This window comes from Bacillus rossius, chromosome 1 (genome assembly GCF_032445375.1).
Source record: "Bacillus rossius redtenbacheri isolate Brsri chromosome 1, Brsri_v3, whole genome shotgun sequence".
NCBI classification, from domain to species: domain Eukaryota; kingdom Metazoa; phylum Arthropoda; class Insecta; order Phasmatodea; family Bacillidae; genus Bacillus; species Bacillus rossius.
This window is the reverse complement of record NC_086330.1, coordinates 372,227,997-372,241,291: the sequence shown is the minus strand read 5'-3', so window position 1 is coordinate 372,241,291 and position 13,295 is coordinate 372,227,997. Positions and strand designations below refer to the sequence as shown.

At 35.8% G+C, this 13,295-nt stretch overlaps 1 protein-coding gene across 1 annotated transcript; it reads right to left on the bottom strand.

Moving 5' to 3' along the window:
- Nucleotides 1-2,963: 2,963 nt before the first annotated feature.
- On the bottom strand, nucleotides 2,964-12,304 carry LOC134528475 (large ribosomal subunit protein eL24). Its single transcript, XM_063362122.1, has 6 exons — nucleotides 12,187-12,304; nucleotides 11,913-11,988; nucleotides 8,540-8,625; nucleotides 6,671-6,832; nucleotides 4,883-4,943; nucleotides 2,964-3,084 (listed from the first exon to the last, which is right to left on the bottom strand). The coding sequence occupies exons 1-6, from the start codon at nucleotides 12,189-12,191 to the stop codon at nucleotides 3,010-3,012; spliced, it is 465 nt and encodes a 154-aa protein (XP_063218192.1). The 5' UTR covers nucleotides 12,192-12,304; the 3' UTR covers nucleotides 2,964-3,009.
- Nucleotides 12,305-13,295: the final 991 nt, after the last annotated feature.

Genomic DNA, 13,295 nt, shown 5'->3' with positions numbered 1-13,295 from the left:
ATGCATGAGCAAACACAATTACGAAAGAAAACTTTATGCAATGAGCTAGTAAAATATGCCAACAGTAATTCAACCACTATAGGGGCGGACCAGGACACAGTGTGGCCTGGCCTAAGTCATGTTTGATTTAAAATGTCCTCTAGGACTTAACGATTAATTAAACAGTCTATTGCCCAGGATAGGCCTCAAAGATGAAGAAAAAATTTTGAAAAGACATTTATCAGCAGGACTCCCAATTGTTAAATTTGATATTCGTATCCAATACATGGCATAACGACAAGTCCGTGTTTCCCACACAATTCCTTCTGTCCATTTCCCCGACTTTCTCCTATCTCATCAAATGTTTTTCCTCTAGCAGCCTCTCTGGCAAGATAACCACTACGTTAAAATAAAAAGTTTGCACTGTCATTACATTTTATGAAACCAATGCTTCTAGCCTGAAAAAAATGCAAATACATATATATTTGTTTGATTAAACTTTGATATACACCTATCCCTCACTTAGCACGGCTTCAGATTGTGCGAATTCATTTAGCGCGATTTTAATTTTACTGCCCCAGTCTCAAATAGCACATCTGTAATCTTCAGTTTGCACAAAATCTCTGCAGTCAAAAAAAAAAAAAAAGTCGAGCACGATGCCACAAAGTCTGTTTCAACAGATGATTCACGTGAAAAAGGTTGTTAAATGAATGTTATATGAAAAAAAATTGGCTTGACAGGGTTGGTGTGATCCAGGTGGTGATACGCGAATAAGCACTTTAATTTTTGAAAAATTTAATTATAATTATCTGGACAGTAATATTGGTTTCACTGTCAGTAAAGGATGGTTCGGAAAAGTACATGACGGGAGTTGAAGGTCACGCCTTGCCCAGGCGGGCAAGTCAGCCAGACGACTGACGATAAAGTTAATAACCAAGTATCTCCCATTACGCAGTGTCGTATTTGTCATACAAAGTGCGATGAGAGGCATTTAGAGATACGTAAATGGTGTGACATATTTATAGCCGAGTGTTATTCAACGCATTTATATTACGTAAAGTATATTCCTGCACAATTTTGGAACATATTAAATAAATTAGTCTTACTATTTATGGAAACTGGTGATTTAGAATACACAATTTCGAATAACACTAGCATTTTTAGGAACGAATTAGTCGTGCTAAGTGAGGGATAGGTGTATATTAATTTTCATTATACAGAGTTGTTTAAATTCCTTACATTTAATTATTGTTACAGATTATAAATTACTCACAAAATTTATGTTTAAAATGGGTATCAAGTTTAAGTCAGTGAGATACTAAGTATAGCTTACGTAAAACTGCTTGCTGAACGCTACTGTTTTACAACCAACGTTGTCAATTTCTCTATATTTTAAAAGTTTTTAAAATACCTTAAAACTTTCCTGTATAGCAGATTTTCTGTGTCTGTTGAAACCCCTAGTCTATACCTGTTCTCAAGATTGCTGAGGTAAAAAAAATATATATTCCTTGTAAAAATGTAAATCTATTTATTACTTGTTTATAGGCCTGTATAAATATTAGCTTGAATCCAATTTGAATACGAATACCAAATTATTCTAGAATATGAACATTGTATTCAAATAATGAGATAATTGGAATCCCATAAAACCATTTTTTTTAACACATCCCATTACGACACAAAAACACATACATATTTACTTAGTGACGCTATGAAAATTTAGAAAATTTTTAGCATTTGGAATTAAAAGATTTTTCAATTTTTTGATTAAATGTAAATAAAAAAAATTTCACTTCAATACATATAAGATAATTAAAATTTTTGTGGAGAAACAGCTGTTCTACATTTCCGGGAAGTAGATACTCTTCTACATGCGACATGTCTCGCAGCATACTTGTGCGGCAGGTATAGGTACATATTTTCTTGCCCCCCCCCCCCCCCCCCATATCATCCATTTATTTTTTGGGTTACATAGTACAAGGTAATTGCCTGAACTGTCTCACACAAACACATTATTTCACTACGTGTTATCCATCAGAAAAAACATCATAGCTTGTTAGGCTTTAACAGCTTTTGCTGCGAGTATGCAGCCAGATGTTTTCCATGTTCTGATAGAAACTCATCACAGAGCACAGAGCCGGCACGCCGTTCTGAGAACTGTTAACACCCGCGTTGCAGTTTTTTAGGACACGTTCTTATTTATCTTTAACACTTTAACATTGGGAAGCCTAAGATGTACATCAAGTTCTGTCCCTGCCCGATTACACCCGAACATTTCTCCTTTGGCCAACCTCGAGTTTATTTATATATTTATATTTCTCTGTTAATTTTAATGTAGCTATACTAACCTAACTAACCGTCCATAGTGTTTTAAAGTGTTTTAATGTAGCTTACCTAACCGACCACTTTCAATATTTGAATTCATTTTTCTTGCGCAAAAATAAAACAAATCCCGAAGTTGGCCGAAGGTGAATTGTTCGGGTGTAATCGAGCAGGGACAGAACTTGATGTACATCTTAGGCTTCTCCTTTAACATTACGCCGACAGCTCTAGTAATTTTTAACGAACTGACGGACACACTTCTCCGTAAAGTATGTTGGCTGATAATGTGGGCGTTAGTTACAGTTCCAAATTACTGTATTGAATCCGGCTTTACTATATTAGTCTTCTCAAAATTTACGTGGCGGGATGTAATGGAAATACCCCACATAAATAACCCTAGAACATTATGAAAAAACCCGTGGAAATTTTGAACCCACCCGACGAGAAAAACCTCATTTCGGGATCCTGCACAGCCCTATTAATAAACGATTAAATATTGCTTTTTATTATTTTCAAAGTTTTAATATTTGAAATTGAATCAAATACGAATAATGAACTATTCAGTTTCATATTTGATATTTAAAATATTTGCAAAGGCCTACTTAACAAATGAAAGAATATACAGTGAAAGGTTTTTACTGTACGCCTGAGAAATGAAACAGTTTAGCATAAATACTTTTTATTCAAAAGCAACATACAAAAACAGCTTCAACGCTTGCCACCGACTCTCGGAGCACTCTTGGGCTGTACTCGCGAGGCCTTGCTTTTCGGAGCTGCCTTCGCCTGCAAGCACGCAACATGCACGATGCACACTCAAACAGTTCATCTTTACACGCAGAAAAAAAGTACATCTGGTTATTACATAACTTCTTTAATAATTTGTTGTGAAAAAAAAAAGGTGATATTTTTTCAAGTGGAGACAAACTTTGTTTCCCTGAAAACTTTCAAACATAAGTAAAAAATAAATAATACGGAAATAACCCATCTTCTCAGTTTTTTAAGTTTAATGTTTTCATAACTTTTAATATATATATATACACAGTCAAACCTCTATCTATCGTTTTTCAGGGGACCAACAAAAAAATTCAGTATATGCGGACATTCAATAGATGTGGACTTCACTCTATGAATTTTTAAAATAATAATATTCCAACCTCAAAATTAGTGTCAGAAATATATCAGTTGAAAAATAAATACAAATGAAAGTATTTTTTACTTAATTCAATTTACACTTCCAAAAAAAAAAACATACACACAATAAATCTACATGGCAATTAAAGTCTTTTTCAATATCCTGAAGTCTGAAATATGTTTACTCATGTCATCAAATGTAGAGCTGTACTGAAGAAGCCGATTTTGCCAATATTTAGTTGAATCGGCATTTCTGCCGACTTCCGATACGCTTGTTAATTTTCGGCCGATATTACTGAAAAACGTGAGACTGCCATAACCTAAAAATCCACGAGTATCCTTTTCACTTTTCATAGTAGTACTGCATTCTTTCAGATCACATTATTTCTTCGCAACATGTGCCAAACGTACATATAAAAATTTAACATCCTTTTTTTTCATTAATGTTCTTTAATTTTAATATGTCATAAATAAATACATTACCGTCACGGTAAATATACTTCTCGGTTGTTACGGTAACTGTAGTGCAAATGTGGTAGCTATCGTGCTTCTGTAGTATTATGGTATCAACAAAGAATCTTTAGTTCTTTTTATGGTAATTATCTTAGGATAACAATTGGGTTTGTACTGTAGTTATGGTACATCATCCATATTTCTTCATTTAGTGTTGTTCATTTGTCTTTTCTTCATATTTACGTGCTCCATTACTTGGCTGCAGATTTAAGGTGATTTTTACTACTGTATACTATCGTTACTGTTTTTATGACGGTTTCTTTCTAAGAAATTGTTATTTCTGCAAAATCTTTATGGTTAAACGATCATCTATTATAATTTATAGTGACGGGACCACATATTTTGTACGATCAATGCGGACAAAACGATAATTCCAACATCGGTACAAGCGGACTTTTTTAACCTTAGTTGTATGGCAATATTGCCGGGACCGTAGAAAGTATACGATAAACACGGACAATCGATACATGCGAGTTCGATAGATAGAGGTTTGACTGTATGTATGTATGTATGTATGTATATATATAAACACACACACATATATATATACATACACACACACACACACACATTTATTAGGCCACAAAATAATTGTTAATGGTATGAAAACCAAATTACAGCATGTTTTACTTACATTTAACAACATCCTACATTTACTTCAGTTGTTGATACAACATTTAGAGACGTACACATTATGTTGTGAGAGTTGATGTACTGCTTTATTTAGCATTTACAATAGTTAAGTTATTTGAGTTTTTCGGTTGAATTTTATGAAAGTTATAGAGATGATCACAAGTATATACATATTTAATATATAATTCTGCAGAAGAGCCTCTTATCTGAACAAAAATAATATATATTTTTTAAATTTCCCGACATGTTTTCTTAAAAGAAAATCTCTGAAAAGGGTTGATGTAAGACACGAGGAGCGACAAACCTTGGGTGGGGCCTGAACCTTCTTGGCTGCCTTCACTGCCTTCTTCTGCTCCTTGGCAGCTCTGGAACAAGTCAGCACAAATCACCACCGACAACTTGCACCCAAACTTACCCAATGCAGCATTTTTTTTTTCTAAACAAATGTCTGCATACTGTTACATAATATATTCTCTCAGCCACTTGTGCTTACAGAGCCCCGTACACTTAACAATAAAAATTACGAAAACAGAGATAAGTAAAGGTGTTACGTTAGTCCAAAGGTAAAGCAGATACACTACAACATGGATTGTAATACATAAAATTAAAGAAAAAAATCTATAAGTACACCAATAATAAATGGAAGAAATAAAATTAATTATCGCAAGAGATATTACGTGTTTTATCACATAATCGCACAGATATTTTAGGGCGTACAAATTTGGATTAAAAAAATCTCTCTTGTAAACGTCACATTATGTTTTTGGTCCCGCTAATAGATTCTGAGCGCTTTGTGTAGGTTTTTTTCCTGTATAAATAGATGTATTTTAAAGTAGATAACTAATATTTATTCGGACATTACCACTTACTTATTATTTAATTAATGGAAATTCGAAGTTGTCTGATGTGTCAATTTTCTTTTAAAGATGATGCTTTTAAACGTTATAACCTTCATTCGTTCCTCTGCGTCCCCACAGTAAACCTCTTATAAAAATGTAGCCAGCACTAGATGGCATCATACATGTTTGGTTATGTTGTTCCCGTATAGAGCGCGCACACGTAGTCGAATATCGATTCTGATTATCTCGCCGATTGCATGCAACGTGCGCTCTCTGTCAAGAGCTGAGTTAACTACACTTGTTGGCCCACGCTCTCTCGTGGTGTGCACTACGACGATAGTTATGCGTTAGTTCAGGCTCGCATTTATATTTTGTTTTTCTATTCAAAGTTGAAGAAATGTTTTCGTTACATTACTTAGTAATTTAAATTGATTGGCGTGCTTTTATACACTCTACTTTTTAAATAAATGTACTTTCCATAAATGGGTTTTGAATAACTGTACCTAACAAAAAAATATATATATATTTTTGCATAAACGTTGCACCCCTTCTTTTCAAACTTGATTTTAGTATATGTAAAATGTTCGACGATTATGTGATAAAACACGGTAATAACCAAATGATTTTTTCCTTCAGGTTATAAATTCCGAATGTAATAGTTCTGACATACACGCAAAAAAAAAATAGTTTCGGAAAAAAAAAAATAGGTTGTCTGGAAAGTTGGTTTACGGACGATGGTTTAACGTGATGTCATAACAAAACATTGATGAAATTATTGCACACTTTTATGAATAAAATTGTATCACTTTTATTGAATTATCACTATTCTGTATGGATACGGAGGAGGAGTGAAACGAAATCTACAATTTAATTGATAAATTTACTTTTATTTGCACTCATTAATTCAAATATGTTCATTACTTTAACGAAGAGATTATTTTAACTATAACTTCAATACATGTTTGCTATTTAACTTCTTCCAATCTGCGTTATTCTGTTCAGGATAGGACGATGACAGGAAAAGTATGAAACAAATGGGAGTGTTTAAAGTTTAAAGTGCCTCGGAAAAGGTCAAATCGATGGTTGTTCCAATCGAGTGGAAGAGAGATAGATGCGGCGCAAGCGTACAATGAGTGTAATGGGACACAGCGTAACGGGACAATGTGCGTAATGGGACCCTTTTTGGTGCGTTCATCGATTTATTAGACGTTGTCACGTGAAAATGTACTCTAAAGGTAGTTCGGTACACTCACTTGATGGCCTGCTCGCGCTGGGCCTTGCGCACCTCGGGCTTCATGTTGCGCTTGGCCATGATGTCGGTGAGCGAGGCGCCCACGATGGCGCGCTGGAACTTCTGGGTGCGCCGCGTGCGCTTCTTGGCCTGCTCCTCCTCCTGCCCCTTCTTGTGCTTGCGCCTGCACACCCACACCATCACACAGCTCAGCCGGTCATCAACTGAATACCCCACACACAGACGGGAAAAATTCGCAAATTCATTTCGCGACAAGCTAAAATACAAACAGTTTTACCTCAGTGGTGCCTCTGCTATTGGCTCACAACTCACCTGGATGACTCTGGGCCAATGAGAAACACCCGACCAAAGCTTTGTACGAATCACAGGCTGCTACGTTGGGACGACTCACAAGACAGCAGCCAATGAGTGGGTGACATTTGACCGAGTGTACGTAGAACTGTGGAGTTCATCCTTGAGGTCAATGAACCCACAAATTTTTCCGGTCCCTACCCATACAGAACTCAAAAACTCAACCGAACTATCGACTGCGTAACTTACAGTAGTTTACTACTCGTCAACACGTAGTTTAGTATCTTTGGTCTTTTTAAAGTGTTTAAACAACAGGTGTGGTTGATAAAAACCAATCTATAGTGAGGAATATAATATGTATAGGCAAACATTTTTTCATTAATTTCATGCAATGTTCAGATACTATCATTAAAAATGATGTAATTTCATTTTTTAAACAGAAATTAGGCAGTATTAAAAATTTTGTATTTTATAAAAAGTGAAATATTAGAGTTAAAAAAAATTGCATTTGTGATAAAGGCATGTCCCTATCAATAACACGTGTTCTAAACATAGCTTCGCACGAGCAGCTAAGACAGCTGCTAGTTGCAAATACGGTATTACAGGGCCCCCCTCAATAGGGGTGGATCAGTGTTGATGGGCGCGACACTCTCTGGTACAGCTAGTGCGATGTCGCCCCTAAGCGCAAGGCTCTGGACTGGCGTGCTGTCTTCTCGTCGTGCACAGGACAATGAGATTAGAGTGATAACCATAACATTATATGGTGGAAAATTGAAGATAAAGATGTAATGGAAGTCCGTCCAGTGCTTTCAGAATTCTGTACCGAGTTTTTCTCACCTAAATATTATTCAGAATTATTTTTTTTTTTTTTTTTAAGGATTTTCACTCTTACAAATACAGTTTAAAAACAAAATTCAGAAACAGAACCAACCATACACTTTTGGTGTATTCCTAAATTAATTTTGTAAACAGACAAAACTTCTGTATCTTGAGCTGTTTTCAAATTGTGTGGTTTTTTTTCTGGAGCTCTGCACACCGCATGTGTGCCCAAGTAGCATGAAAACGTAACACCAGATTTTGCTGTAAGTCATATATTTTATTACCAGAAGTATTTTCATAGACCTTATCCACTTGCTATGAAGTTACACCATTTTCTAAACTTCAGTTTTCAGACCAAAAGTGACGTAACCTCGGTGCTACCTCCGCGACCACTAACGTCAATGATGACGTAACAAGTTTCCTCAAAGCCTTTTTCTACACTCTCGTGTCTCATGTGAACACCACCCTATATTGATGGCTTAGAATGAAAACCCCCGTATCTCAATTTTTGGACGAAAATACGTTTTTTTTATGTTTTTGGCTGGAAAACCTCGTATCTCACAAAATGTTTGGCTGAAAGAAATAAAATGTGCATTCTACTGCTTTCTATCGAAAAAAAAAAAAGAAGAAGAAACCACGTATATCAGTAGGGGGGGCGAAAGAAACGGTTTTTTGTCACTGCTGTAAAATTTGCATTTTATGAGATACAAGGTTTTCATTCTAAGCCATCAATATGCAGCACCATGCTAAGAGTGAGCACCTGTAGAGGACGGTCCATGTGACCTTGCGGGGGTTCCTCTTCATGAGGTGCGACGACTCGCACTTGGCGTTCAGGAACGTGAATGTCTGCAAGCAAACCAACCACGCGCTTCGTGACGCACACACACGAGTGGACCGTTCAATCTAACATTCTAACAAACCAGCACGGCGGGGCTCTTACCCCCACAACACACTCTGATGTTTTTATTTATTATTTTGATTTTTATTTATTTATTTGTATTACATTGAGCCTTCTTTTGGTAGAAACCATAAAGCTACGGAACATGTCATTTACAGTTATACATACAGTTTTACATGTACATGTACATGTTTTTACTTTATTGCAACTGCATTCTAAACTCAGTAAATGTTGCACAAACATTTAACATTAAAAAAAAAAAAATTATGAGATCAAGCACTACACCATTTGAAAGAAATAAAGTAGCCCAGCAAAGCAATCCAACCTAAATAAAGTATGTACCTATAAAGCAAAATGCTTGAAAACTTTGTAATGTGAGCAATGCTGATAGTAGTCCTTAGATCACAATATTAAGATATTTAATGGCACAATCAGAACCGCAAATGTTGAACTGTCCTCTCGTTTACATTGTAATGTAAATGTTATGTGAGACACATGCAACATATAAGATTAGAATGGAATATAAACATAGCCAGCTCCGCCTCTAACTGTCCAAGTGCCCAATCACATAATTTCTCTTATATTTACGGAAGTTATAGCCAATGGAAAAAAAAAAAGTTAAATTCAAAAAATTTAATTTTTTTTATAAATTTGTTATATCCATCGGCTTAGGAAGCCGACCTTGAATTGTAGTGATGTTTTGTGATTGGCTGGTGGGACTACGTGAACACCACACCCTTAGTAAGAGAACTCAGTTGTTCAGTTCATTCAGTCGCTCAATGCCAGCCATACTGTGTGTGTCATGCGGCACCTAACACAAATTAATAAAAACTAATTTCAGAAATACCAATGAGATGCTGTGCGACAGCCTGGACCAAGCAGCATGTATCCTTATTTCGCATTAACAACTGAACGTTTCGAACCCCAAGCATCAGCGACTGAAGGTCAAGGCAACCGTGAAGTAACATTCACACAGCAATCACTGGGTGCATCATTTTCAAATAATTTTTCTTCTCTCTACGAGCGTTTTGCTAAATTGGTAGTTGACAAAATAAATTCTTGGTATGAGCGACAAAATTCAATAATAGTGCTCATGACCACTGGAACTACATGCTAGCATGTAAGCACACAAAGAATAAATCCACAAATGAAATAAAAAGCTAAGGACTACATTGGTAAAAAGCGTGAATGACTCATGAAACCACCGACTTAAAACACAAATTACTACCAATTTTATAGAGAAGGTACTTTTCTAAAAATTTATAATTTTTTCCCGAAAATGCTATTTTTATATCCCGCTCGTATTTCATAATTCTGTAAAATGGCATTACGATATTAAAAGTAATTTATCTTTGAATGGTTTGGTTAATAGTGTGAATAGGTGTAATAGGTTATTTTGGTTAAGTTGGCAACATTTAAATTCTTACAAACGTTTTTGAGACAAGAAGTGCACACAAATACCATTTATGAGATTTATATTCAGAAGAGCACCTACTCTAAAAAATCACAATGCAATGCTGTTAGGTATAATTAGAGGAAAACAAATATTTAATTTAATTAATTAAAATTTTAGAACAACCATTCTGCGAGTCATATGCAGAAATCTCCCTTTTCTTTTCCATTTAGACTTCCTTCATGAAGGAAGAAGTACCATACAGTCGGTAAAAGGGCAGCTTGCTCCTTTACTTCACAAAGAAAAGGCTAGCCTCCTTTATAGAAAGAACAGAGACTCAGCCAAATGTACAAGAACCTCATTGTCGTCACAAAAACATCACGGTTATAAAACCAATAGGTAAAATTATGCCATTTGTAAGCAAATGTTTTCTTTCTGATCTGTATTTATACCTAATATGTATTCATATTTAAACATTTTGAAATACAAGTATGCATTGTGTTCATGCTTTTCAAACTTAATTTTATTCTTATTTAACATGAAAAAAGTCCAAAAAAAATAGTTATACCTCAGCAATTTATACCCTCATCTTCAATTCATTAATGAATGTGCTACACATATTTTAGCAACTTCAATTTTCAAAATTAACAGCATTAAAGCCTTTGTCGGACAGCAGTGCATGGTACGGAATAATTCAATACTTTACTGAGAAAAGGTTTACGACAAGTCGAGTCTCCAACAAGGGCAGATCCAAACGGGAGGGCCAGATTAGATTTTCTAATACAATTTTTGTAAATTTTGAACTGAAATATTTAGCGCATTTTAATTGTGTTTCAAAGCCATCCTATTATCTATAGCACTACAGTAAAATAATGCTTAAGTGATTTTGGAGCATTATGATAAGGAATTAGGGAAAAGTCTACTTATTCAGCTTTCAGGGAGAGGGTCATGCTGCTATGGCTCACCATCTGGATATGCCAGTGGTCTCCAGAGGGTTTGCTTTACCCACAACATAGCACACTTTTCTGATTGATTCATTGGCCATAAAACATTTTGCAAGAAACCACATGGGAAAACTGTTTTTGTTTACTATTTTCATTATTAGTAATTGTTGTACGCAGCTGTTTTGAATGTTTAGTTAACTTGTGAAATTTTTAGGGGGTCAATAAAATGTATTTATTTATTCTGTAACGCAAACGTAAACACTAATATAAATGTCTGTTAATTTCGGTTTACTTTTTGAAAAGGAATCAGAAACAGCAAATATTACAGTGTTCTTCTTCTATGCTACCAAACGACACAGGTTGGGGCAAAAAGGTTCCAATTGCCGGGTCGTTACCACAACGCCGAATGTCAAAATAGACCACAACGCCGACAGCTAGAAAACTGCTGTGTACCACAACACCGAAATAAAAACTGAATGAATGTGTGTGTTTCTTAAATGTACCTTAACGCCAAAATACCACAATCAAACCTAACCTTACCTAACCTAGAGAAATATAGCCTAACCTAGTCTAGATAAACCATACCTAACCTAACCTAACCTTCATGGCAGTACTGCAATGACATTTTTCGACGTTAGTGTATTTCGGCGTTGTGGTCAATTTGGTATTTCGGCGTTGTGGTGCGTACCCCCAATTGCCCAATGTAGTCTGACCAGTTATTCGGACCATTCCCCACAACACGCATGACGTCAGACAGTCACGTGGGCCAAGAAGCGATCTCTGTCCGTCGGACACAGATAAGGACACAGCAACTGTAGACGGGCCTTAATAGTGGCACGAGAGTTGAAGAGCCTCATTAAACTACCAAACCATTTGGAAATCAAGTCCATATAGCTACCTTTCCATCTGCTTTAACCATAGTCTTCCCATGGCCTGGGTAAATTTTGTACCCGCTGTATGCGCACAATCCGATCCTGAAAACAATAATCAAAATACATTATAGTTTTACATCATTTTTCAACCAATAAAAATCAGCCACTAACCTCTCTAATTCAGCAAACAAATAGTTCAAAAATTAAAAACTATCAAGAATTGTCTCAGAACAACCATCATGCCACGATTGCAAAAAAACTAAAAGATTTAAAATATACTTAATCAGTAATTATACATACTTCATTTTGACAGAGGACAACAGCCGGAAACAGATATCTCAATTGTTTTTTTTTTTACAAAGAAATCCACCTTGTAAATTTATCTTCTATGTGTATTCATGGAATTCGTTCGAATAAAAGCCATGTATCAACGTTGCACCTCCTTCGCGTTCGAAACACCTACAAAAGTAAAAAAAAAAATTTTAAGAACACACAAAAAAATTGTTTTAAAAGTTTGCACACAATAACAATTAATTTTCTTTATATTTAAGCTACATTACAGAATTAACTATTTATTAGAAAAAATTAAACAAATAAGAACAGACAATTTGCAATTTTTTAAAAAAAAAAACTTGGCCAACCAGTAAAACGCCCATGATAGTAACATCAAACATTTTTAACGAGGCATTTCATTTGTTATTCTATTGAAAATACACTTAGGGCCGATATTATGACCTCCGGCTAAATCCTCAGGTTAGCTAGCCTCCAGGTAAGGTTAGCCTCCGGTTAACGAAAGAGGGGTGTATTATGACCCATACTTAGCCTGAGGTTGGCTAACCGAAACCTGACGAAGCGTGTGGTGTAATAATGGGTGTGTTGGTAATGAAATAAAACAGAATTTGGTAACTTTTGTTGCAAGACAGTTATTTTTTCTGGTAGAATGTTAGTCAGCTGTTTGCATAGATAAGGGTTTGTTTGTATTGTGATTCGGAATATTTACAGCTGCAGTAAAGAAATATGCCGCGAACTTTATCTTGCAACAGATATAATTAAATTAACCAAAAACTACTTTGACGTCAAACCTGCTTTGTATTAAACCATAAAATTACAATTTACGATTCAAAACCGTGTGTTTTCAACTTTACTCTTGTATTGGAACTCATGATTTTGTTAGGTTATATATTGACGCCGCCGTCAGTGCTCCCTCTGAGAGCACAGGCCGTTATGTGTCCTCAACACCTGATAAGTGCCGCGCCCCGAACGCGCCCGCGCGCGCAACGTAGTGCAGTGCCCCGAACAGCGTGACGTCAGTCACGGCCTCCTACGTGTGCAAAGCGCCCGGCCGGGTGTGGCACTGCGCAAGGGTATTGTTTCTCAGGCATTTTATAATATAAACAAAAACTAAGAAA